Source organism: Lotus japonicus, chromosome 1 (assembly GCF_012489685.1).
Source record: "Lotus japonicus ecotype B-129 chromosome 1, LjGifu_v1.2".
NCBI lineage: Eukaryota > Viridiplantae > Streptophyta > Magnoliopsida > Fabales > Fabaceae > Lotus > Lotus japonicus.
In genome coordinates, this window is record NC_080041.1 from 33,577,725 (window position 1) to 33,603,946 (window position 26,222).

Here is a 26,222-nt window from a genome sequence, read left to right on the forward strand (position 1 = left end):
AGCATGGGCTTCTCAGATCATTGGGTGAACTTAATTATGAACTGTGTGTCATCTGTTAATTTTTCAATTATGCTGAATGGTAATCCTAACCAGCTTTCCAGCCTCACAGATGCTTGCGTTAGGGAGATCCTTTGTCCCCATATTTATTTATAATTTGTGGTGAGGTGTTTTCAGCCATGATTCAGAAAGCTATTTTCACATCTTCTCTGCATGGTTTGAAGGTTGCCTAAAAGGCTCCTGTTATATCTCATTTGCATTTTGCAGACGACAGCATCCTGTTTGCTAGAGCTACCTGTGGAGGGAGCAGGTTGTATTTCTGACATCCTGGCGACCTACGAAAGGGCTTCTGGACAGGTTATTAATTTAGACAAATCCATGCTCTCTGTGAGCCGAAATGTACCTGATAATTGTTTCTATGAGCTTAAACAACTGTTAAGAGTTAAGGCCGTTGAGAGTTTTGATAAATATTTGGGTCTTCCTACCATTATTGGTAAGTCGAAGACTCAAATTTTTAGTTTTGTCAAAGATAGAGTCTGGAAGAAGTTGAAGGGATTGAAGGAGAAATTTCTTTCACGGGCAGGGAGAGAGGTCTTGATTAAATCTGTGACTCAGGCAATTTCATCATATGTTATGTATTGCTTTATTCTGCCTGATAAATTGTGTGCAGAGATTGATGGTATGATTGCCAATTTTTTCTAGGGCGGAGATGCTTCTCACAGAGGCCTTCATTGGACTAAATGGAGTAATTTGTGTCGTCATAAACAGGAGGGAGGATTAGGATTTTGTGACTTCAAAGCTTTTAATACCTCACTTGTGGCTAAGAACTGGTGGAGAATTTATTCGAGACCAGATACTTTGTTGGCACAAGTGTTCAAGGCAGTTTATTTCCCTAGTGGTAACATTTGGCATGCTAAAAAAGGTTATAGACCAAGTTATGCATGATCTAGAATTTTGAGTACAGCTTGGGTGTTTAAAGAGGGTGGGTGTTGGAGAATTGATGATGGAAAAAATGTCCACATTTGGAATGATAAATGGCTTTAGGGTGGCTCCCTTGTAATTTATAGGCAAAATTTGGTTGATCATTGGAATATTTCTTTGGTTTCTCACCTTATTTTGCAGGATAATAGGGGTTGGAATAAACCTCTTCTTGACATGCTGTTTTGTCCAGCCATTGTGCAGCAAATTGTCTCTGTTCCATTACCCTCGTTCCAAGTGGATGATGCTCTTTTTTGGCCGTTGGTGGTGCACGGTGGCTATACCTCCAAGTCGGGCTACCGCTTCATTCACTCTTTCAAGGCAGAGGGTGCTTCTTCTTCCTCTCACGTAGTGGGTTTGAGGCAACAACTATGGAAACGTTTTTGGAATTCAGATGCAATACCTCGCTGCAAGGAGCTTTCTTGGTGAGCTTTTAAAGACATGCTACCGATCCGTAGAAGCCTGAGAAGCCGCGGCATAGAGGTGGATCCTGGGTGCCCATTCTGTGGTATTGATGAGGAGTCTTCACATCACATCCTCATGCTTTGTCCAGCCGTGCAAGCAGCTTGGTTTGCTTCATCCATGTCTGTTCGTGTTGCTGTCTCTTCCTTGCATGACTTGATGATTGCGGTGCTTGAATCCGACGATGATATCATGATTACCCAGCTGCAAACTTGGTTGTATGTGCTGTGGGAAGCTCGAAATGCAGCAGTGTTCCATGCTAAACCGCTTGATATTGGCAACCTTTTGCAGCGTGTTGGAGCCCTTGTTGGTGTGCCCGTCTCCGTCCAGCAACCATTGGGGAGGCCCGTAGCAGCGTTACCGTCGGTGTGGAAGCGACCAAGGCAAGGTGCAACCAAGATAAATGTGGATGCCACAATGCAGGAGGGAGGAGCAGCTTTCTTTGCGTTAGTTGCCCGTAATTTCAGGGGTGAAGTTTTGGCTGCAACAACTTCAGACTTGGTGCCTTGCTTATCACCAAAATTAGCAGAAACTCAAGCACTTCAGTGGGCCATGATTATGGCGAGTGAACTTGGCTTCCGGACAGTTTGCTTTGAGACAGATTGCCTTCAGCTTTATAATGGATGGAAGAACTTGGACCATGGTGTTTCTTATTTTTCTACTGTTTTAGCGAATTATCGCACTTTAGTTTGGCATTTTAATTCGGTTTCTATTTACTTTGTCCGTCGTACTGGTAATAAGGTTGCGGATAACCTGGCCAGGCATGCTTCTTCTTTTCCAGGGTCTGTATGGATTGAGGAAGTGCCCCCAGAGTTAGTTTCGCTTGTGTTAGCTGATGTATTGGCGTCTATACCACCTATCGTTTAATCAATATATTTGATATCTTTCATAAAAAAAGGCTACAACTCATTATATAAATTAAGGCATGAAGAAGTCTCCACTACATCTTTCATCCAAGTGCTGGGTTGTTAAAAACGTGATTTTTTACTCGTGTGCAATTTGAGACATGTTCTTACTCACTTCTCTCATACCTAAACCTCTTGATATGATTTTAAAAGGGGTTTCTAGTCCTATATAAGAGGTTTCATCTCCCATTAACAAATGACCACACAAATTTTCTAAGTTTCAGAATTGAGAGCAAGGTTACCAAGAGTTCTTTGGTGTGTTCTTTTGCTTGGGTTTTCTTTTGCATCGGTTTTGGGTTAGATTATCATCATTGTTGCGAAGATCTTTTTTTTTTATCAATTGGTGAATTAATGGTACCATAGGATTTGGTGTGTGTGCAATTAGTGCAACATGTGTTATTGCATTAGTTTTTTTTAGGGGGGGGGGGGGGGGAGGTTTATGGTAGAGATTCATTGAGTGAATTGGTGAGTCTTATAATGGAAGCTTTATCATAGTGGACATCAATTCCTATTGCACGTTGGGGTATGGATGTAGCTTAATTGGAGAGAGAGAAAGCAGGATAAATCACGGTGTCATCTCCTTCAACCCTTTCTCTTTGTGTTTTTCGTATATTCTTGTCTTAGGGTTTATAATTTGGGGCTTCTGTGATTTCAGGTGAAATTTGTATGATAGGTTCATTGTATATGTTGTGACAGCGTGGTGGTTGGTCGAAAGCGGCGCAATAATGGGGTGACGGTAGTAGGGGGCCGACGATAATGCATAGTAGCCTAATAGTGGAAGTGGGGTGGTAGTGGCGAAGACATGGGGCGGCAGTAGTGAGGCAGAGGCGGTGCAACAATGAGAAGGCGGTAGTGGGGCGACTGACGTCAATGCAACTAGCTCGATAGTGGGATAGGGGAAGATATGTGGCGGTTGGAGAGCGGGAAGTCGAGTAAGTGGGCAAAAACTGGCAGATCTGGCGGCCGAGGTTTAGCGTGGTTGAGGAGGACATATGGGGGTGGAACAGGTGGCTTCGCCGGAGGGAGGGTGATAGTGGCGGAGGAGGTCGGACGACTAGGGCAGCTCATATCAGCGAAGAACAATACGTGGACGAGCGGCGGAGGACGGAAAGGGGCAGCAGAGGCGGCAGACAAAGGAGATGGGTTGACACGGAAGAAAAATGTGAAATATGATTTAGATTTACAATAAAAAGAGGTTTATAAGACAACATTGACAGGGAAATGTACGGAACTTAGTGTTGGCCTAATGACGAATTTAGGAATTTTATGTTGGGAAAAATATATACATATATACATATAATCTTTTTTCCAATACGCACATAAACTTGTATTTGAACTAACTCTGAAATGACATTTAACATTGTTTTCTTGTACTTTTAATTAACCAAATGTACAGTTTAAAACTCTAGAGAATAAAAAAACCACAAGCACAATGAAGGAGAAAGCAAGAGAATATATATCTATATACATATGTAAAGGAGACTTGAACCATATCATAAAATACAATAATAGAAATGAAGACCCCTTATTTAACTCTTTGAAGAAAAAATAAACTCATAACTTTACTCACTATCATTCATGAGAAAAAACCAAATTTGCCTATATAAACAAATTAGATGCTCATTAAAATGAAACTAGGTAATGTTTTCATATATGAACAAATATCAAGAATCAATATTAATTAATAATAAAATATAAATGATTAATAAATAATTTAGAAAAAATAATTTTAAAATTAAGATTTTCTCAAAAAGGTATTTGTGTGTTATTTTGAATTTTTTATATATTTTTGATCTATTATATATTAGTGAAAATGACTTAAGAAGGAGGAAACTAATTAAAAAAAAAATTAAATTAAAAATTAAATATTTTACGTTATTTAAGTTTTTTTGAAAGAACTATTAAAGTTACAATTTATTATAATTTTAAAATTTAAAATTACTTTTTCTTGAAAAAAAATTACTTTTTTGTTGATAAAAGTACACAAAATTTGTTATCATTATAACTTCTTCGATAAAATATTTCAAACTTACTTAATTATTTTTTATATAAAAAAATAAATGAACTATTAAAAATAATTCAATGCAATTTATTAAAATAAATTATTAAATTTGAGTATATATTTTTTACACAGAAAACTCTAAATTGTCTTAAGATTTCTATTATACTTATAATTAAAAATTATTTTTAATATTCCTTTAAAGTATAATAATTTTTTGTAATGTTAAAAAATATTGTAAATAAACTTGTGCACGCACGGGTATTATATCTTGTAGAGAAGTGAAGTATTTTGAGAGAAGGAATTTTTCCTCTATTAATTGTTATCCAACGATTTATAACAATGTTGGAAAAATAATATGTAAAAATATGTTGATTAAATATTTGAGGATGAAACAATAAGTTACAAACTTCAGTTGTTATGCTCTGTTAACCATACAGGAAATGGGAAAAAAAAAGTCATCTCTCATATTTGATTTGGATGGTGGGTCTAGCTTTACGTTTCACACTTTTTTAATTTATTAGTGTTTTTTTCCCGTGCGTTGCACGGCGAATTTTTCTCTTGTGTTTGGGACATGAATCAATATATAGGTTTATACAAATTCGATATGCTAAAAACACTATTTTGTTGTTACTGAATATAAATTAAGGATATCCTAAGTTTCGTGAATTTCTACAAATTATACCAAAATCTGGTTTAGAATGGCTTCACACGCATGAATTTCTACAAACTATACCAAAATCTGGTTTAAAAAAATACGAAAGCGGAAGGAGAACAATAGAAAAAACATTACATCAGAATCAAAACATTACGTCTTCAATGATAATTTGTTGAAGGGTCCCTTGCATATGCAAAAATTTGTAAACTTTTGGATCGAAACACACAAAATATGTGAAATCTAAAAATCCAGGATTAAATTACGAACAAAGGATAAACTGAAATGACACAAACCATCAATCACAACATGATAAACTCTACTTCACGTAACATCATCTTATGGCATACCTCTGTCCTGATAGTGACATGTGGCAGAGGTAGAAATAGCAGCTATCAAATCTCTGCGTGTCTATGGTAGCTTTGTGGACCCTCAGCACAAAATCAACTCCGTTTTCTTAGAATTAGCATTAAATACATAATAAGATAAATTAAGATAAAATCAAGAAATAAACAACATAAATCCTAATCAAATCTAAACTTTAAAAATGTACTAAATAAAGATAGATAAAAATTATCAAAATCTCGCAAATCACAATAAAAACTCATAAAATCCTGAATTAAATAAAAATATGAAAATTCAATAAAAATACCATAAAAATTAATTTATACTCTAAAGATAACTCAAAAATAAAATAAAATATTTCCTGAAATTAAAATTAAATAAATAATAAATTAAGATAGATTAAAACTACCAAAATCTAGCAAATACTCATAAAATCCTGAATATTAAAACATATATCAATTGAAAATTATACCCTCTAATATTTATGAGAATTAATCTGGTGCTGACACGTCACTAAGAATTAATCTGGTGCTGACACGTCACTATGGAAGTTCTTCTTTTCTAATATATATTGATATTGATTTTCCTAAAACCCAACTCTAAGGAGAATTGTTCAGTAGTAATAAAGCTTAATTGATATATATATTGATATGGAGATTTAATTTGATATATTTACATCCGCATTATCTTCAATCTCATTTTTACAAACTTTTTTTTCTCTCTCTTCTTATTCTATTAATATATACATCATATCTTTCATTTCTCTCTTTTATTTATATATCTCTATTACGTGCGAGTATACTCAGTGTGAAAATCTTTATTATTTGACATGTGGCTATGTCGAGCAATAATACTTAAAATACTGTTACTACAGTATATATACTATTATTACATTTTATCAAAATTTAATTTGTGAGGGCAATTATCCGATCCCGGCCCCTCCAGTCTAAAGTAGATCAGTCCCTAGTGCAAGTCGACACTAACTTTTCCGCCCACAAGATAGGTCTTAAACATGCGGAGTTAGCGTCGGTCCAAGCGATGCAAAATTAGCCGCTGAATGTAGCGTCGGTTGTGTTTTGCTGCTATGCGTCTGTGCTTTTAGCGTCTGCCACAGCCAATGTGAAATTATAAATTACTGACGCTAAGTTGCGGCGGCTAGACCACGCCAACTTTAAGTGAGTTTTTTTTTTTTTTTGCGCCATTATAGTCGATGCAAACAAGTGACATTTAGCGTTAGCATTGTGGCTAACGCTAAATTTAGAAGCTAAATCAAATATTTCTTATAGTGATAATTCATGCAACAACAACACTGACCGTTGGATCTGGAATGGTACACTAGTTAACTCGCACATGAATGTTACACAAAAAAAACGGATATGATATGATGAACTGCAAAACAATTGCTTGGCTGTGCAGGAAAAGTTGATAGTGAGAGCAAGAGTATTGCTACCGAAAGAAAACGAGAAAGCCTTAAATAGTGGCATTGCCGCCCAAATCTTTGTTTTTATACGTTTGTCAGCAGATGCGAGGGAGTCATCAGCATAGGACATGGACGATGTTGGCTCTGCCACCCACAAAATAATGTATCTGTTGAAATGCTAACCTAGTCAAACAGATACAATTTCAAAAGTTTTCATAGTATTGCCATCAGGACTGAACGACCAAAAAACTGTTAGGGGTAAAAGCTTAACATCTATTAAATAAATTCATAATGATTAGTTAAATGAGACGGTATTAAATAGAACAAATATAATATAATTTTATTAAACTATGGGCCCGTTTGGTATGCTGTATAATATAAGAGCATCTCTAATGCATGGTTGCTAGTTGAGTTGTTTAAAAACTATTCTGGTGGGTCCAAACTGACACATATGATTTAAGCAACCCAAACAGAATTCGCTCCAACCACGGTTGTTTATTTTACTTTTGGTTGGGTCCCACTATACCTCATATATTTATATTATTTCAAGATAATGACATTATACAAGTACATGATTGAAAGAGAAAATATAATTTTTTAGTCAAAAAGTAAGGAGAGAGAAAATAAGCAATCGTTGCTTAAATTTAAGCAACCCAACTGTCATGTCATGTGGCTCCAGTGGTGCTCCAAAATAAGCAACGTTGCTTAAGTGTGCCAACTGGATTTAAGCAACCCCCATTGTAGATGCTCTAAGGTTTGATAGTATGTGACCTGATTGTATTAGGTATGATAGGATAAGGCCTGATAAAATTTTAATACTATACAACGTTTGGTCATACACTTTATAATTTGGTGATGACAATCGTGGTGTGGTAGTGGTGGTATTGGAAGGTGATGATGGTGGCAGTGGTGGTGGATGATGGTGGTGGCGGTGATGATGGTAGTAGTGACGGTAGTGGCGATTGTAGCAGTGGTGGAGGGTGGTGACAGTGGCGGTGGAGGGTGGTATTGGTGGCGGCGGTGGCAGTGTGGTGGTGGAGGGTGGGGGCGGCAGCGACAGTGATAGCGGCGGCGGTGATGGTGGAGGGTGGCGGCGGTAGTAGTGGCGATAACTAGAGCGTGGTGGTGGTGGCGGCAGTGGTGGTTGTGGTAGTGGTGGTGAAGGGTGGTTGTGGTGGCGGCGACGACGGTGGTGGAGGATGGTGACGGCGGCGACGGTGATGGTGATGGTGGTGGTGGTGGTGGTAGTAACGGAGGCGATGGTGGTGGTAGTGATGGAGGCGGTGGTGGTGGAGGGTGATTGTGGTGGCGGTTGATTAAATATATTCAAGTAGTTTGTACATTGCACCCTTATCATGCCTTATCCATCATCATCTACAGGGTGGATTAAATAATCCATCATTTTGATGTATAAAAAGAGATTGATGTATAAGCTTATATAATACAATGTGAACACCAAACAATGTATAAGTCTATAATGTATTGTATAAGCTTATACTATTATGTCTAATACGACGTACCAAACGAGCCCTATGTTTTTCTCCGGGATGAGTAACTTATTTTTGGCGTGTACTATATAATAATTCCAGGATCACTATGCCTAATTACCATGCATGTCAATGTGGGCTCGGTAGGTTTTTTTATACAAGGGGACAAGGAAAAAAAAAACTAAAAACAACAAACAGAAAACAAAACATGTGAGGCAATTAAGTCCGAGTAAAACTAGCTCGTGTAGCATCTGCCAAGAGGTGAGGAACAAGTTCGTCGGGGTCTTGAATAAGAAGGGTGCCTCTAGTTTGTTAAGGTCCAGCTCTACCAAATAATCCGCACACGAATTACCCTTCGTTCTTGGTGATGATGAGGTTTTCAAGTTGGATGGGCTAATGTTTATTGTCCACGAAGTGAACTATGAAGTTTAGAACATTGAAGAGAAAATATTAAACTCGGTCTATTTTATTCTAACATTTCATTGTTAAGTTCCCTTCACTTGTATAATTAGAGCTATCGTGTAACCGCCCATCGCCACAAAAGCACAACTGCACAAGTGTCTTTTAGTGTGAGGGTCATGTGTTTGACCGTTCAACAATAACAAATACTCCTATATACAATTGGCCGTTTAAAAGTACATTAAATGATAGACCACCTTGAATAATGAGGTTAAGTTGATGAGATCTCCCATTTTATCCATTTGCCACTTCCAGCTTGCAGTAGATATTAGAACTAGTGAGTTAAAATATAAATAAATCTTTTGTGGTCCATTTTCTACATCTTTTCAATAATGATAATTGATAGGCTAGTGGTCCAAGTATTCTTTCTCTCCATTTCCTATTGTTTTGGACATGTAGAAAGAATGTACGTCGACCTTGATATCTCTCACATGTACACAATCACATATCGCCCCTGGGGCCTTCTTCGTGTTCTTGCTTTTGGGCTAACTTTTCCAACTTTCCATCGCATGTCATTTCTTGCGGTGGTTCACTGGCTCACTCCTCTTTGAATTTTTCCTTCGTTCCTAGCGTGCCCGATGTTCCTTTTGTTTACTCGTAAGTTTACCATGAATGAGGCCTCAACAAAGAAAATAGTGAAGGATAAAAATTATTGTGAAAAGTCTAGGTGAACATCCTAGTTTGAACTAGGATTGTTATGTGGGGGTTCAATTCCCCTCTCCCAACACTCAGTTTGTCATTCTATTTAATGTAATAATTTCCTAAGATGCACAATATATTACTCCCTCCTTTTCTAACCTAATACAAAAAATTACGCTTATTAAAAAACATTAAATGTGTAATTAGTGTTTTAGTTTTTTAAAAATGCATACATTTCACCATATTTACATTTCTCCATATTTACAGTTTGTCATTTTCTCTCACTAATTAATGGTAGGTTGTAATTAAAACTTTAGAATTGAAAACACACAATTAATGTGAGAGGTATATATGGAAGACTAGAATACTTTTTAGTAGATTGTTGTAAAAGGTCTTATTTTTATGAATATGAAAAATCTAAAACTATGTCTTATAATTAGAAACAGAGGAAGTATTTGCTTTTCAGGTTTTCAAGTTTTTTAACATACTAGGTTTTTAAAAATCCGACAGTTTTTTTGATATAACAATAAGAAACCTGGTAATGCTTTTTTAAAGTACTGGGAGTTAAGGACCAGTACTATATACTCCCTCAATTCCAGAAAGTTTGTTGTTTTACACCATTTTTCAATATCCTAAAATGTTTGTTGTTTTAGAAAACCAATGCATTTTTTGCTAATTTTTTCCACGTATCATTTAATACATTAATTTTCTCTCACTTATCACCTTTCATATTAACCAACCACAACTCTTCTCTATTAATTATATTCTTCTCTATCTAAATATAATTTAATAGTTGCACATCATACTAGTAAAATTAAATAAGGGTAATCTAGTCAAATTATACTATCAATAATTGTTTTCTTACTCTTTGTGTTACAACCTTAAACTACAAACTTTCTGTAACGGAGGGAGTATATTTTAAACTACCGATATTTAAAGTTTGGTATTGTAATTTTAAAAAAATAATTCGGTATTGTAAATATTTGTTTTCTTAACATATGGGGATTTAAAACCGGTATGTAGGGGTGGCAATATGGATTGGCGGGACGGGCCTTGCCCAAACCGCTCATTAACCCGCTTGAAACGCGGGTTGGGTTGGGCTAGCCCACTTTAACATTTGGGTTCAAAGTCTCAATCCAACCCATATTTTGGCGGGACGGCGGATTTGCGAGCTCACTTAGAAAATGTAGTGAAATAAAAAAAAATGCAATGGAAAATTTTAAAAAATCTTTCACTTTTCGTATGTTGGCACATGAAAAAATTAGAATTATATTTATTCTTTATTTGTAAAGGTTATGAGTTCAGCTAGAAAGTCTCACCAATAGTAATGCTAATTTTTTTTTATCATACATTATTATTAAAAGTTGTAACGGTAACTTCAATAGCAACTAACAAATGTAAGTATCAATAACGTTCATCAAATCATTGGTAAATGTATGTTTTTTTTTTGTTAAGCCAAATTGTATAAATAAAAGCCCAAGAAGTGCCAAATCAAGTAACCATTGGTAAATGTATGTCATTTTTTCTTTGATACACACTCACTTAATATTACTTAACTTCACTAGATGTGTTTTACAATCATCAATAAGAGTTTACTTCAACCAATAATAGTCAACCAATAATTATAAACGATAATGTCGAGCAGTCATAAAAGTTTTAGACAAAACATAACCTACAAATAAGAGTTGCAGCTTATAAAGGTGAATCCATGGAAGGTCATCATTGAATAGTTTTCAAAATAGTATTTTTTTTAGTTTAGGTCTACTACCGTAATATATACGGGCCTTACAATAATCTACTTGAAAAATAAAAATAGAATTTTTTTTTGAAAAATTTTAAGAAAAAAGTGAAAAATGGGCTGGCGGGCTAACCCAACCCAACCCGTCATAAACCCGCCAAAATGAGGGTTGAGTTGGCTAACCCACTTTTAAAATCTAGGTTCTAAGTCCCAACCCGACCCGCCAAAAAAGATGGGCCAAACGGGCTGCCCCAGCGGGCCAAGCCCATGTGATTGTTGATGTTAGGAGAAAAATCTATAAGCGATGTGGGATTTCTAATCTTATTTGATCTCTCATCCTGTGCTGGCTGCTAATGTTTATGCTACCGTTGTGCTATCTATCACACACACTTCAGACCCAATGGCTCAATGTTTTAATGTTCCTACTTGACAGTTGTGGTGATGGTGTTGTGGTGGTGATGGTGGAAGGTGGTGGTGGCATGAGCTGGTGAAGATGGAGCTGGTACTGGAGAGTGGAGATCTAGTGGTGGTGGAGGTCGTGACAACAATGGCAGATGTGGAGGGTGGTGGAAGTGGCAGCGACAACATCAGAGGGTGGTGCAACTGATGAAGTTGGCGGTCGTTGAAATTATACACATTGAGCCTTGGTATATATGTTAAAAATGCAATGCCTAGTTTTCCAAAATTCGGTATTTTGGAAAACACAACACAAGATTTTGAAAATTTGGTATCTTAAACATATACTAAGGAAGATGTACCGTCTAATAAGGCTACTATGAAATATTTACTCATAAGTGGGGCGAGTGTGGTGCAGTGGGTGTAATGTGGTGACAACGAGTAATGAATGGAGTTTTAATTTTTTTGGTTAGGATGGAAAATGGGTGAGTTGAGTGCCAAATTTAATTCTATTATATTGTCATGTGGGCTGATAACTGAGTAAGAAATTTGGCCCCAACCCTTCGCCTATTGATCCCAGCTAGCTGCGTCTTCTGGACTTGCTTATGGATTGTTGTGGAGCTTTGGGTCGTTATTTCTTCTGCTGGCTGGTTCCTCTGTCATTTTTTCTGAGTGGTAGGGCTCATGTGTTCTCCCACTGTGCGCCTCTGGAGCCTTTGATTAGTGCCTTTATCTTTGGTTTCTCTTCTGTTTCTGTATCTGTTTTAGCTTCTTCTGTTTTTGTTTTCTCTTTTGTTTTCCTTTTGCCTTGGCTGCCACGGTTGCCTTGGCTTTTGCTGTTCTCCGCATGAGCTTTTGTCTCATGTTACCTTTCTATTAATATATGCTTTCAGCTTTCAAAAAAAAAAGAAATTTGGCCCCAAAGCACTATGATATCATAGGTCCTTATTTAATACAAAAATAAAACTCAGATTAAAAGTTATTAGAGATTTTTAAAAACCATTTTAGATTCAAATGCATAAATTAGGAAATAAAAGCACATAACCCTAAAACCATAAATATTCAAATAGACTTCAAACCATGTGAAATGCATCAAACACATCCAATATCGTCATCGATGTTTATGATTTTTCAGATTTCTTTGTCACTATTGTTATTTCATTAATAAAAACAAAAACATAAAAATTTATAAGAATACTTACTTTAATATTTTCTTCTTAAGACTCTATTATTAATTAATTAAAATTTATGTAGAATTCACTAAACAAATGAGCCCACACGTCCATTTCAATCGATTTAGATAAATTTCAACAAATCAACAAGTGATTTTTAAAAAGTCAGTGTTGATAAATTCATTGCTAGGAACCCAAAAATTCACATTCCCGCAGACCGCAGTTAGTGAATATTTAAAATTGAATGGATTTAGTTTTGGGAGTGTTGAATCATTGGAATAAGACTTAGACTCCACATATATATTCCCCCGATTTGAAATTTCAAGTAGACATCAGAAACTAGGAATCTTGATGAGTGACTCTAGACCCCATAATATAATCAATTTAGGATAGGATTCCTTAGCACCGCAGAGTCTGGATCCAGGCCATACATATATATATATATAGCTCGTGATTTTCTTGAACTCGATCGCATAACGATCAAGCTTGAATAATAATAATTAATACCAGTAATTACAAAACCAATAACAAAAAAAATAAAAAAAGAGAACTTAATAATTCCACATCAAAGTCTCGAAAGTTGATATAACCTCACTACTCTCCGGCACTGAAAACTGATGATCATGATCAGAAGAACCAGCATCACAATGCAGCCACGGCGGCATTAGCGGCGGCGGCTGCTGATACATCCAAGCATCATCATGCGAGTCCATCAGCTGCACAAACTCCTCCCCCACCAACTCATAACTCGTTTCTAACCTCGGCAGCTCTATGATCTCGCTCAGCTCCACCGTCGACGCCGCCGCCGACAACTCCTCCGTCGATGGCAGCGGCAATGGCAATGGCAATTCCATTTGAGCAGCTTTGGCGGCGGCAGCTTGGACATCACGAGGTGCAAGCGACGCCGGTCGTGGCAGCGAGGCGGCGAGGTGAGGGAAGTTGAGGATGGCGGAGGTTCCTTTGATGGTGAGCGCGGCGGCGTCGTGCGCCCTGGCCGCCATTTCCGGGTTGGAAAACGTGCCGAGCCAAATACGAGATTTCTTCCGCGGCTCGCGGATTTCCGACACCCATTTCCCCCAGTTCCGCATGCGGACCCCACGGTACACCGGGTGCTTGTTCGAGTCCCTATTGCGTCGTTTTCCTCCCTTCTCCAACGACGTCGTTTCGGGGGTTGAGTTGTTGTTGCTGCTACTGCTCTCACACGAGTTTGGTGAAACTCTCATGTTTTTGATTAATCGATCTCAATTGGAATTGAGAAGAATGAAGCAAATTGGTCTGTTATTTATTTATGCTTTATTTTTCTGGTCACTTCCAATGGGTCATGTAAAACTACTTATAGAGGTTGATAGGGGACCCACTAGAGAAATGGGTCACCCTGCCTGCAAGATACAAATACGATGGATCCTCACTTCCCTTTCATTTTGCCACATAACTTTTAACTTTTACTTTTTGCTCTGCATGCATATACAGTACATCCTATCTTTAACTAGGGGAGGTCCTTGGTTTGGTTTACCTGCTTTTCACTGTTCATTTATCCCTTATCCCTGTATTCATTCCTTCCTTCAAGATTTCAATTGTGTATCTCCAATTTGCCCTTTCCATGTACTAGATACTACTCCCTCCGTCCCTAATTATAAGCTAACATTGAGACTTTTTTTGTGTCACTAAATATAAGCTAACATTGCAAAAGTTAATATTTCTTTCCATATTCACCCTTGCATTTATTGGTAGTGGAGCACCACCATTAGTAGTACAATGATGAAAAAGTGTTATCATAAATATGGGTAAACATAGAAAGTTGTACATTTTTTTTGAAAACCAATGCATCAATTAAGGCTTTCTTAATAAGTGTGATTTTTACAACTTTAGCTTATAATTAGGGACGGAGGGAGTAGTAACTAGGCTTAAATATGTTCTTGGTTTCCTTAAATAGAAGAGAAGTTTGTGTAAAGTTTCTTTAAAAATAATGTTTTGTTAACACCTTTATTCCATTTTCGCCTTGATAAAAATTTAAAGAAATTTGTGATATGATATGTGATGTGAGAGAAATATTACAGAGATAGAAAGAAAAATGCGTAAAAAATGAGATGGGAGAGAAAAAAAGTGTAGTATATCATTACTTTTTCTTTACACAATCGATCAATCAGGTTTCTTAAATATAGAAAAAAAAAGAATTTTTGACATAGTTTAATTAACTTACATGACAAATCTTTAAAATATGATTAATTGACTCTTATTTGTAAAAATACTTTACATTATCAATACTTCAAAATTAAACTCAATAATTACTAATTTTTGGAGTACTAAAATCATAAAAAAAATTGATGAAAGAACCAAATCAATAATTCTTTATTTTAGAGGACTAAAATCATATCTCTCCGATGTAAAAAAAAGTTCTAAAATTAAAAAAAATTATTTGTTTTTGGAGGACTAAAATCAACAAATTTTTTTATATTATAGCTGTTTTAAAATATATAATTATTGGTTTGGTTCCTTTACCAATTTTTTTGATGGTTTTTTAAACCTCCACAAAATGTGTTAGTAGCAGTTTAAACTTTTATAAAAATTGATGAAGAAACCAAATCAACAATTTTATTTGGTACATTGAAAAATTAAGACAAGATAACTACAAAGCTAATAAATCCCTAGACAAGACGCATGGGATGGAGCTCGGGAGGAGGGTCCTCCAAACGAAGAACAGAGCATTAACAATCCGCTCCCAAGGCTGCAAGACAATCTACGACATCATTATAACGGTCCTAGAAATGTGAACGAGCTTCTAGTCACGCTACAACATCTGCTTAATCTCCCAGAACTCTGACGCACTCCCATGTAAGTGAAACCTGTCATCCCAAAAAGCCTCTAGCTACAATCTTCAAATAGTCCACCTCACAGATGGCATCGCGAACATTTGCATCCCACAGGGCATGGAGGCCATAATTAAGAGCCAAAACATCAGCTTTAAGATCATCTCCCCACTGCTACTAGCTAGGAATCCTGATACTCACTCTCTCGAAGACTCGAAGCATCCCGGAACAAGCCCCCCATACGCATCCAATAATTCTTTATTTTAGAAGTACTAAAATAAAAAAAATTAAAATCAATAATTCACTATTTTAGTGAAACAAAATTATATTTAACCCTAGTATTTATTATAATGATATCTAAGTTATTCGTTGCTTTCTGGAAGCAACATTGGTTGGTGGATTTATAAATGCTAACGGTGACGTAGCATGACCGCACTAACAATTATAATTAGCCTATCATTTACGCATTTTTCATAATGGCACCTTGTTGTGCGCCTCTGATGATCAGTTTAATTTTATGATTACGTACAAGGGTTCTAAGGGAAAGGTCGACCATGTCATTTCGAAGAATTTTATCAATTCTTTTTTGCCCCAATTTCAACTCAAACATACGTGATTATAACTACCTACCAATAATGTGAATTAATATGTATATATGCATCCTTCATTCATATATCATTATTCATTGGGTTTTAGTACTTAATTTGATCTTAATTAGTTGGACGAATGGTGTTGTGCACAACATGGCATGTAGTACCGATCCATCATGGTTTGTGCGGACATGTTTAGTTTCAATTTTGTATGTAGTAGACATGAATCCATCATGGTAAAAGCAACCATTTATTTCTTCAATTTAACGTGAATCCTACTTTCTTAATACACACTACATGCCATGATTGATATGTAACAAAAAACCAAGGCATGTGGCAGCCTTTAAAACCCGATAATAAGAGCCAGCAATGATTTAGGCGTTTGGAGCCTTGTTTGATATCTTCCTATTTTACTATACATTATTTTCCACTCCTAGCGGGAACAATGATCTCGTTATTTGTTTCTTTTTCAAGTTTAGACTTGCAAGTAATTAGATCAACTAGTACTGTATGCTATAGCTACTTCCATCAAAAAAAATTCCGTGGAGTGATTGCCCAAATTCGTAATCTGGCAGTAGTTGTAATATTGTTGTATTGATATCAATATCATCTCTCTCAAACACCAAACAGGAGTCCCACTCGTATAGGTGGTTCCCATTGTCCTCTTCTTCCCACGTGAACATATGTCAACACCGATTTAACTCTAATAAATGGACTAACCCTAGAATCAAAGTGACATTTCCCAGTCCAAATTCCTCAGAAGGGACCCTTTTCCTTTAATACTTGATACATTACGCTAGCTAGCTCACCCAAAAAAAAAATTGGGACATACAAAATTCTTGTAATTTACAATGCCAATTATTGCATACATGATGATTCAAGAAAAAATGTGGCTCATTCAACTCAATCATAGTGGCTTCGCATTCATAACAAAATGGAAAGCGTTGTTTTGTCCTTATGGTTTCTTTTTTTTTTCTTCAGATTCTAGAGTTTGGCAAGCTAGTTTTGAGAAGTTGACATGGTACCGGTGAAATGAGCTGTTTTCTGTTGATGGATACCTATTTTGATGTATTTTTCAATCTACAGTAAAGGAATTCATTTTTTTCAATTAATATTGTACAACCTATATAAAATCCCTAGGAATCAAGCTATTATATTGCCATGCACGCATTTACTTATATTAAGAAAAATGATGTTTTATTTTTGGACCACAGAGAAAACGATTAAACAACCTTTTTGCTCACACATCTGGGCTTGCATTCTGGCACGGATTATCATATAAAGGTAACTCCCATTTAAGGTCTAAGTTGTTGGGATTTTTTTTTCAGTGTTACACTATAAGAGAGGTGATAATTAGTAGCATGGAAACCAAGAAAAGAAGAAACCCAACCGTACTTAAAATTTCAAGAAACGTGATTGAGTAATTTACCCATGATTCCCAGAAGCATGTTACATTTTATTCTACTATAAATGTGAACGTTGGTTAATGTCAATGTCAGGTACGTACAAGGGTAGTAATTAATAATCTTCGAAAATCAGGAATATGAATATCCAAAACACATTTGAAAAAATATTTTTCGAGTGCAGACACGTAGAGTGAGAAAAGAAAAAGAAAAAGAAGTGATAAAAAAAAAGATAGAGAAAAAAATATAAGTGTTTGAGGGTATTCATATTGTCTAGTGGTTTATGAATAAAAACTCTAACACATAATACCATCTTTGAGCGGTTGAGCCTGAAGTATTTGACCTGCATTTACTGAAAGCTTGGTCAATGTTCAATGTTGATGCCTTTTTTTTGTTAAGGAGTAAGTACCATGAAGTCAAAGGTAAAGGCAATGATCTAACTGCCACAAGGAAAAGGTATTGATAATCCCATATTCCAATGTTCTTAGATCTTCTACATTTAATCATTTATGTGCCGAAAACCAAACTCAATGCCTTTAAAATTTACATTCATGGATATTACAAATATAAAATCAGCAGCTGCATGCAGATTGCAGGGTGTGTGTGACGGTTTTGTTTCATTGGGTGGTGTGCTTCAATTCTTCTCTAGATATTTTTCTTCCAGTATCTGTCACATGCATTGCCCATGCCATACATGGAGGATGTAGCACACATTGATTACATATCTAGTCAGTGGGGCCTCTAATTACCGAATTAAAGATGCAATAATAAATGTATCTCAAGCAACAAGCATAATATGGTCTCTAACAAAAAAAAAAGATTCTTATCGATGTTCTCTGATGATCATGCATGTTCTATTCACATGGAATTCAGGTGATATCTGCACTGCAGCATGCAGGAGGATTTACTTTTCTTCTGTGATAAAATAATCATCTTTTGCCTTCTCAATGACACCTTTTTGTTCTTTAAGGTATTTTCACGGCCGATAATCATAGACTACTTCACTCGAGGTTCAGAAGTTACATTAAGTGAGTCTCCTTACAAATTCTTCTTTATACACACCGTCTAGTGGGTCGAACCTGAAGTAGATGACCTGATCATTGCAAATGATCGATGTCAGTGTTGTATTCAAATGCATGCATTATTTCCCGTTCATACAAGCTAAGCTAACCTTGTCCAAGTCATATGATAAATTGCTTGCCGTGCCTCCGAAGATGCATTATGAATTTCTTTAGGTGCTGTGTCAAATATTCTCAATTAAGACACAAACACAAGTTCCTTTCAAATTCTATTACTACATGTGTCTGACTCAATTAGGAAACTGATAATTTGAACACGTTGCTAAATACTCTCTGTGGTGGAGAAATGTCAAGCAGCTAGCTACTAGTCCTTAATTTCTGCCACTAGAATGTCAAATTAGTCCCACTTTTTTCTGAGGGATATCTAATTAATTAGTTAATATAGATGTTAAATGGGTAAGAGTGAAAATTGACATGATGTAAAATTCAAAACATAAATCAACCAACACGTTCATTTCGAGTTGCTAACGTTACCTTTCTGTTTCTGTCATCACTTGATCAATTTTCTATGCATGTAATTATGTTGAAAACTGAAACAAAGAAAGCTCAACAAGTTTACCAAGAATAAATAAAACCAGTTTCATTAGTCATTATCACCTAGATTACCAAAGTCAATTAAATTGAATATTCCATATTGTCTCAGCAAGTTAGAAACATTTTAGAATGTCTTGATCTAGCAATTGTAGGTTGCCTGATGATTTTCGTATAGAATCATCATCATCATCATCATCATTATCATCACTCTCAACATTCTTTAATTTCTTTGCTTTTATATCACCATTTTTTGATGCCTGTACCTTCTGGGAAGTTTCAGTTTTAACCGGAGTTCCTGTCCGCAGTTCCTTCTGCCTCCTCTGTTTCTTATCAAATGCTTTCTTAGCTCTTTCAGAAGGCAGCAACCCATGTTGCATTAACCTGCACATTGGTTGAAATATATATGGTTTGTAATTTCTGAGCAACATTTATTCTATTCCAAAGGGAGAAAAATACAAAAGATAGATTTTGATCAGTCTCTAATCTCTATAAGGAAAGCTCAAAATTTGTCACTCTCTTCTCTGTGTCTACATAAAGGCCTATCCAAGCTATTGTCACTCTCTTCTCTGTGAATATGAGAAGCAGAAAAGCAAAAAGGGAAGTTGTGTGTTTGTGTATAAATTGCATTTTTCCTTTGAAACAGTTTTCTTCAGGGAAAGTGAGATTTACGAATCAAATGTAATTAAATGAACGTTAGATAGATATCCAAACAATCACATAAGCATGCAAAAATGGGTCTAACAGATGCTGACTGTTAGGACAAGCAGAACTAACAAGTAAACCAGATGTGCTTGGGTTGTCTTGTAGAATTGATCATTTTCATCAATTTCAACTTCTTTTCATATCCATTTGGAGTAAAAGTAATGTTTTACCATTGCGAAAGCCTAAACTACAGATTCCTTTCATGTTATAAGAACTTGCATGTTAGTGGAGTCTTATATGGATGGCAGTAATTTGGTCATTATGGATTGGGAGAAATAAAAAAAATTGTTCAACATTGTAGTATTTGTCAACAATGGTGGAATCTGGTGCTCATCTTCATGATAGAAGCCATGAGAACTTGAGAGAAAAAGTGAACTAGAAGAAGAAATTAAGAACTGAAACTTTTGGTATTCAATAAAATGTGAGTTCTGTACAAATAAAATCTAGTTATACAATTATAACTACATCTCATTGAGTAAAACTAAAAGGGACTAAAACTGAACTTTAACTACTTTGTAACCGAAAAGGGAAAGTAGTTACTAGGCTAACTGTTAAGTAACTAAAAATGATAAACTATGAACTAACAGAACTTAGTATTTATTTTTTGTCACATATCATAATAAATCAAATAACACAATAGCAGGTGTTGTAATATCCAACAAAACCGTAGGGATCACTATGTCTTGAAGAAGATTGGACAATAAACTATTACTATCATATAACAAAATTGATATATAAGTGACAAAATTAATATTCCAGCTTGGACCTTACAACTGAAAGTGAAACTCTTCAATCCAGGATAAAACCAAGACACCACACCATTCAGTCTCCCTTCTTCCTAAATGAGGAACATTCAGTTAAACTAGCCCGCTCGCCCGCCAGTTGGTTGGCATAAAACAGTCTGGCAGTTGCCACATACCACAACTGTCTGAGAGTGACCAAAGACAGTGGTTATGTTGAAGCAACCCTAACACTTGACATCCATAAAGAAAGAGTTTGGTGACTGAACAAGACGCTTGAGCTTGTGCTTCCTCTTCTCCAGCTCAGCATCTTGGAACTAGTTTGGTGACTGAATTTAGGACTTCTAACACATTCCTGTTGATCCATTAATCCTCCTGATATTTTCTCCCTTTGCTTGCTAGAGTTTGTCACTTACATCCCCATTCAAGCTGAGGATGATAAATGTTTATCTTGTTGAGCTTGCCTTTTAGAGTATGAAACCGTGCTGGAAACAAGGCTTTGGAAAACATGTCAGCTCTATCGTCAAGAGTGGAAATAGGATGCAATTTAATCAAACCATCTTGGACCTTGTTTCTAACTATGTGGGAATCTCTGTCTAGATGCTTAGTCGGATAGTCCTCTCATGGAAGACAGGGTTTGCTGCTATATGAAGATGACTTTTATTATTACAATACAAAACTGCTTGCTTAACTGAATGTGGAAATCCTGAGCTAGGTAAGTAAGCCATTGAAGCTCACATATAGCACTAGCAAGAGCTCGATACTCAGCTTCCAAGGATGATCTTGCTACAGTAGCTTGTTTCATGGCACACCAACTAATCAAAGAATGTTTTAGGAAGAAGCAATAACCGCTCATTAATCTCCTAGTTTCAACACAACTTGCCCAAGCAGCATCTGTGAATCCCCATCAAGCAAAGAGAAGCTCCACCTTTCTCTATATTGAAACTCATTTACGTAAAGTATAGCAAAGAAAGAAGAATCCCAGCTTGGTCCAACAACACCCCAACCGTCCAAACTGAAGGTAAAGTATTGACAGTAATGAACTTTGAACAAATATTGATCCCAAATATCCTATATTTCATATTATCTCTACTAAGCACCTATTTGTGCAGCACCAGAATTTTATATCAGTAATTGATTCTATTAGAATACCATATCAACACAAGAAGCATTCAAGGATGAGACCCTGGTTAGAGCCATGCATGAAGAGAAGGAAAACTCATGAGTTTTCTTGTCTATGCAGGTAATAAAATTATTCCATGTGATGATGATGCTAGAAAACATATTCGTTGCCAACATATTTGTGAGGTCAAGTGCTGAGAAAGAATTTAAAGCTATGACTCAAGGGATTTGCGAGGAGGTGTTATGGATGAACACCATATTAGATGACCTCAAAATAAAATATGAAGGTCCTATGATTTTACATTGTGACGACGTTGTGCTTAGTTCAGATGAAAATGGAAGGAAAAGAAGGAGGATGGAAAAAACTGATAGGAATGAGGCCTTCTCTAGTGGTGACAATTCTTGAATAAATTGAATAATTAAATGTTTGAAAACAAGACAGTTTTGTACCAGTGTAAAGATACAAGTGAAAATTGATAGAGATCCCTATAGTATAGGAATATAATAGTAATTGACTTGGGGTTGTATATGAAAACTATGAACGACAAATCAAAAAGTGAAAGCAAAGAATAATGTACAATCAACACTTTGCCTCAAACTAGAGCATATATGTCATATGCATTCAACTTGTTACATATATTTTCTATTGTAGAACCCTGTAAGGATTTGGTGAAGATAATGGCTAGCTGATCCTTGGAGCTTCATAGAAGAAGTCTTAAATAATACTTTGGAGGATCTTTTGATACAAAATGGAGTCGAGCTCAAGAATAATATCAGAAAATGGAAGAATAAAAGAGATGCAAGAAGACAGTGGAGGGTCTCTCCTACTGTCCCAGAGCCCAGCTCCTATAGAGAAGAAAGCTCCAACAAAATAATTCACTAGCATCACCTTTCCCTTGCATCAGCTCCTATAGACAACAAGCACTCATTCGCTCTCTGCCACATCAGCAGAATATCCCTTTGACCCTTTCCCTTTCTATTCTTCCTAGAGTATACTTTCCATATCTTCAGCCCATAAGAAACGACATCAAGTGGTGTTGGACCCATATCAGGATTTTGGACCCTATCATCTTTTCTCTGATGAAATTTCAATCCACTTATACGTGTTTAGTCTTCTCATGAAAGCTTGGGATTGAAGAAGGATACAAGGATGGTTGATTATCAGAATCAAACTCCATAGGACCAATATCATAAAACTTCAACTCTAGGAGAAAGTGTTTTAACAACAAAAGTTCAAAGGTATTATAAGCCATAGCAAACTACTCTGCCCTTCTTCTTGATCTTGCAAAAACAATTTGCTTCCTTCTCTTCCATGAGATTCAGATTCCTACAATAAGAACATAGTAACCAGAACTCAAGTCCCCGAAGGTTAGCTCAAGTGGTATGAGCTAGGGGACATAAGGGTTTGGGAGGGTGAAGGGTGAAGGGTCTAGGGTTCGAACCCTGAGGAGCACTAATTTACTAACATTACCAACAACTAACATTTGCCTTTCAAAAAAAAAAACAGAACTCAAATTTCTATCACTTGCATCACCTTCCTAATTTGCATATATGTATCCACTATCCGCTGATATTAGCATGCCCCTGTCTGTATAACTTTAATGATTGCTGAATTAAGCGCAAGATTTTGTACATGTTTATATACAAGAGAAACGTAATTGAGATCCCTAAAGTTTAGGAATTAAATCAGTAACTAACTTGGGTCTTTCTCTGGAAACTATGCAAGATAAATCATAGAATAAATGGAAAGAATATATAAAGACTACAATCAACACAAATGAAGACAAAAGCAATATTTACAATCAAGATCACTTATCAACAAAAGAATAAGTTTGTCGGTGAAACAGTTAAGATACTTAATATTGACAAACATTAGTTCGTTTCAAAGTAATGCTATATCTTCTTAAGATCCTCCTAATACATTTAACCAATATTAAAACGTAGAAGCCTTTAGTGCCTTGAAAACCTGGGAAACATTTAACACATTATTCCTTACATAATTAGAAGGATTAGAAGGATTATGTGATTGAGGAGGATACATAATTATTCTCCAACTAATACAGAAAAGTTCTAGTTTTTAAGCTTATTACACAGCTATCCTGAACTATTGTGCATAACTACTGGTTTAACTCATATTTGAACTGTATGTATGGCACCAACAGTAACTGTAGAATCCAAGAAAAGTAGCTCAAAATTTGAAAACCAAAAGACATGATAGGATGAAATGAAGATAATCTCTGGAACTTACAATCGCAGGTTTGAAACTATCAACTTCATGCTATCAATGTTCATTTCAAGTTGTTAAAATGGCGGGTAATCAACTTCAAGGTTGAAGGGGAACTCACCAGAATTCTGCCATTTCACTTGGTGGGATTTGTTTTGACAATGACTCATAGAAAATCCTTAGGGGTTCTTTCTGTCTACAAAGGCCAAAGAACCTGTTCTGGAGGACCATGTTTCTACCCGGGCAGGCTATAGACTTTTTTCTCTGTCACTTACGTAGTAGACTTTGTCACAGGTTTTATAGACGATGATGTCGTTTCAGATTTAACCTTTGCATAACAAAAATAAATAGTTGTATAACCATTCTAATTGAAATCAACACACACCACACATATGTGTATATATGGTGCCATTATTCTATTCAAAGCAAAAGTGAAAAAGGAACACAAGTTCATATGAATTCATGTGAGGGAAAATCAAATGCAAGTTCTTCATGTTGATCACAATGTACATATATTATTGAATAAATTTGCAATTTCGCGAACCAACTTCCCCAATTGAGCATGGCAACATGAAAAGTAACACATCCACTCCAGTTTCCAGCAGTCAGTGAAAACCCAACTAATAAATTCAGAACCCCACAATTGAAGCTACCCCATTTAACAATTCAACCTAATAACATGACCCATATGCCCAAAATTCCAAGTCCTGATATTAAATTGAAATTTTGTAGATTAATTGATACCTCAGATTTTGTCAAAGTTGAGACAGATTTCATCTTTGAATCAGCTGAAGAACCAACCTTTCCCTCGGATAATCAATCTGGGGCACTTGATTTCAGCTTCACAGCACTGCAATGATTTCATTCATATGAATGCACGGTCGATTCTTCCTGAAAACTTCTTCATTTTTTTCACATTTTTCTGCCTCTCCCTCTTCTTCAATTACATGCCCTGTTCTCCCTCAAATCGTTTTCCAATCCAGAAGCTATAGAACTTCTCCACCTTTATTCTTCCTGAATTTTTCCCAAAACAATTTAGAAAAATTTATCTTATTTTATTGGAGTCAGTCCATAAAGCCAAAAGGCTCAATAGCACCTCGACCGACTCAAAAGACTTGCAATTAAACACTAGTGTTAGCCTCGTGGCTTAGAATGACTTACAAAATAAACATATCATCCCCGCTTCAGATCGAGTGGCCATGCGACGACTGAGATTATGACATTAAAGCAATGTAGCTTACAACTAATCTTATGCTTGGAAGACCCTTCATAAAGGCTTCTTTGTTAGGGTTGATTGTTTTGGTGGAGCAAGTCTCACGTCCCCTATGAATGAAAAAGGAAGTATAAAAATAGTTATTGGAAAAGTCCTCCATTGGTTAGTGTGGTGAAGCAAGAAGGAGACCAAATGTCCAATGTTATATATTCAACACAAGTTCTTTGTCTTGTGGTTGCAGTAGTGTCCGGTCTTCCACAATAGAAAAAAAGTGTGATATTGTAAAGGTGCTGAAGACGAGTGATATTGTGAAAATGTTGTTTAGAAAGAAATTCTAGATAGGAAAGACTTGTTATTTAAGCGTGTCTGTTGTGACACACCTCCCTTTCTTGAGAACCTATCTTGTGTACGATTTATAGTCTGCGTACAACTGCTATGTCTTATTCAAGTGCTATGAAGTTTGACATGGAGAAGGTTGATGGAAGAATCAACTTTGCCTTGTGAAAATACAATTCAAGGATGTACCGATACAATCACGGGATTCACGGTGCTGAAACGAAACACTTTCAACATGGATGCTGAAAAGTGGGAGGAATTGGATTTGAGACATCCAAGTGCAATTCGTTTGGGTTTGCAAAAGAATGTTCTTGCGAATATGCAGAGTTTGTCATCAGCCAAGGAATTCTATAAAATGCTCAAAGGGTTATATATATTAGGCAAATGGCATGTCAAATTGGTTGTTGCTGAAGCCTAAAGGAGCATTTCCACAATTTGCGCATGATTGATGGTATTAAAATCTCTAACCATCTTAGTACTTTGAATGATATTGTCTCTAAACTAGAATCCATTGAAGTAAATATTGATAATGGAGATAAAACGTTAAGACTCATATTATCCCTTCCATCTTCTTCTTTCTGCTCGTCTCTAACCTGTGTACGAGAAGACAAATTTGAGTTTTGAGGAAGTTGCTACTAAAATTATTTATGAAAAGTAAAGAAAACACTTCATCAAGCTCAGTGTTGGTAACTCAGGGTGGGGCTAATGGGAAGAAGATCCCTTTTAATCATTATAGTTTCAAGTTTCAAGTTTCAAAACCCGAGAACAAAAACTTCGCCATAACACAAATCATGTTTGCAATACTTTACAGCAGTCTAAA

The 26,222-nt window shown here is 36.1% G+C and overlaps 3 protein-coding genes across 6 annotated transcripts; 1 reads left to right on the top strand and 2 right to left on the bottom strand.

Moving 5' to 3' along the window:
• The first annotated feature begins 1,416 nt into the window (after window positions 1–1,416).
• Window positions 1,417–2,304, top strand: LOC130733484 (uncharacterized). Its single transcript, XM_057585703.1, has one exon. It carries the CDS (start codon window positions 1,417–1,419, stop codon window positions 2,302–2,304), a length of 888 nt encoding a protein of 295 aa, XP_057441686.1.
• A 10,506-nt stretch (window positions 2,305–12,810) lies between these two features.
• On the bottom strand, window positions 12,811–14,122 carry LOC130734466 (ethylene-responsive transcription factor TINY-like). Its single transcript, XM_057586904.1, has one exon. It carries the CDS (start codon window positions 13,873–13,875, stop codon window positions 13,204–13,206), a length of 672 nt encoding a protein of 223 aa, XP_057442887.1. The 5' UTR covers window positions 13,876–14,122; the 3' UTR covers window positions 12,811–13,203.
• A 3,778-nt stretch (window positions 14,123–17,900) lies between these two features.
• Window positions 17,901–25,218, bottom strand: LOC130734467 (uncharacterized). 4 transcript variants are annotated; one of them, XR_009017955.1, is made up of 5 exons: window positions 25,015–25,218; window positions 24,598–24,867; window positions 23,975–24,181; window positions 19,329–19,446; window positions 17,901–18,545 (listed from the first exon to the last, which is right to left on the bottom strand). XR_009017955.1 is itself a non-coding variant. In XM_057586905.1 (3 exons), exons 2-3 carry the CDS (start codon window positions 24,082–24,084, stop codon window positions 19,179–19,181), a joined length of 378 nt encoding a protein of 125 aa, XP_057442888.1. In that variant the 5' UTR covers window positions 24,085–24,181; window positions 24,598–24,987; the 3' UTR covers window positions 18,723–19,178. The 4 variants fall into 4 exon arrangements, 1 of the variants encoding a protein (XP_057442888.1); XR_009017956.1 differs by lacking the exon at window positions 17,901–18,545 and adding an exon at window positions 18,612–18,690; XR_009017954.1 differs by lacking the exon at window positions 17,901–18,545 and having other exon boundaries at window positions 18,725–19,446; window positions 25,015–25,216.
• Between the last annotated feature and the right edge of the window lie 1,004 nt (window positions 25,219–26,222).

Coding starts and splice junctions, on each gene's coding strand:
- LOC130733484 (XM_057585703.1), top strand. CDS start 1,417: ATGCTACCGATCCGTAGAAGCCTGAGAAGCCGCGGCATAGAGGTGGAT.
- LOC130734466 (XM_057586904.1), bottom strand. CDS start 13,875: ATGAGAGTTTCACCAAACTCGTGTGAGAGCAGTAGCAGCAACAACAAC.
- LOC130734467 (XM_057586905.1), bottom strand. CDS start 24,084: ATGGTCCTCCAGAACAGGTTCTTTGGCCTTTGTAGACAGAAAGAACCC. Junction 19,447..23,974: donor AGTGAAATGGCAGAATTCTG/GTGAGTTCCCCT, acceptor ACCAATGTGCAG/GTTAATGCAACATGGGTTGC.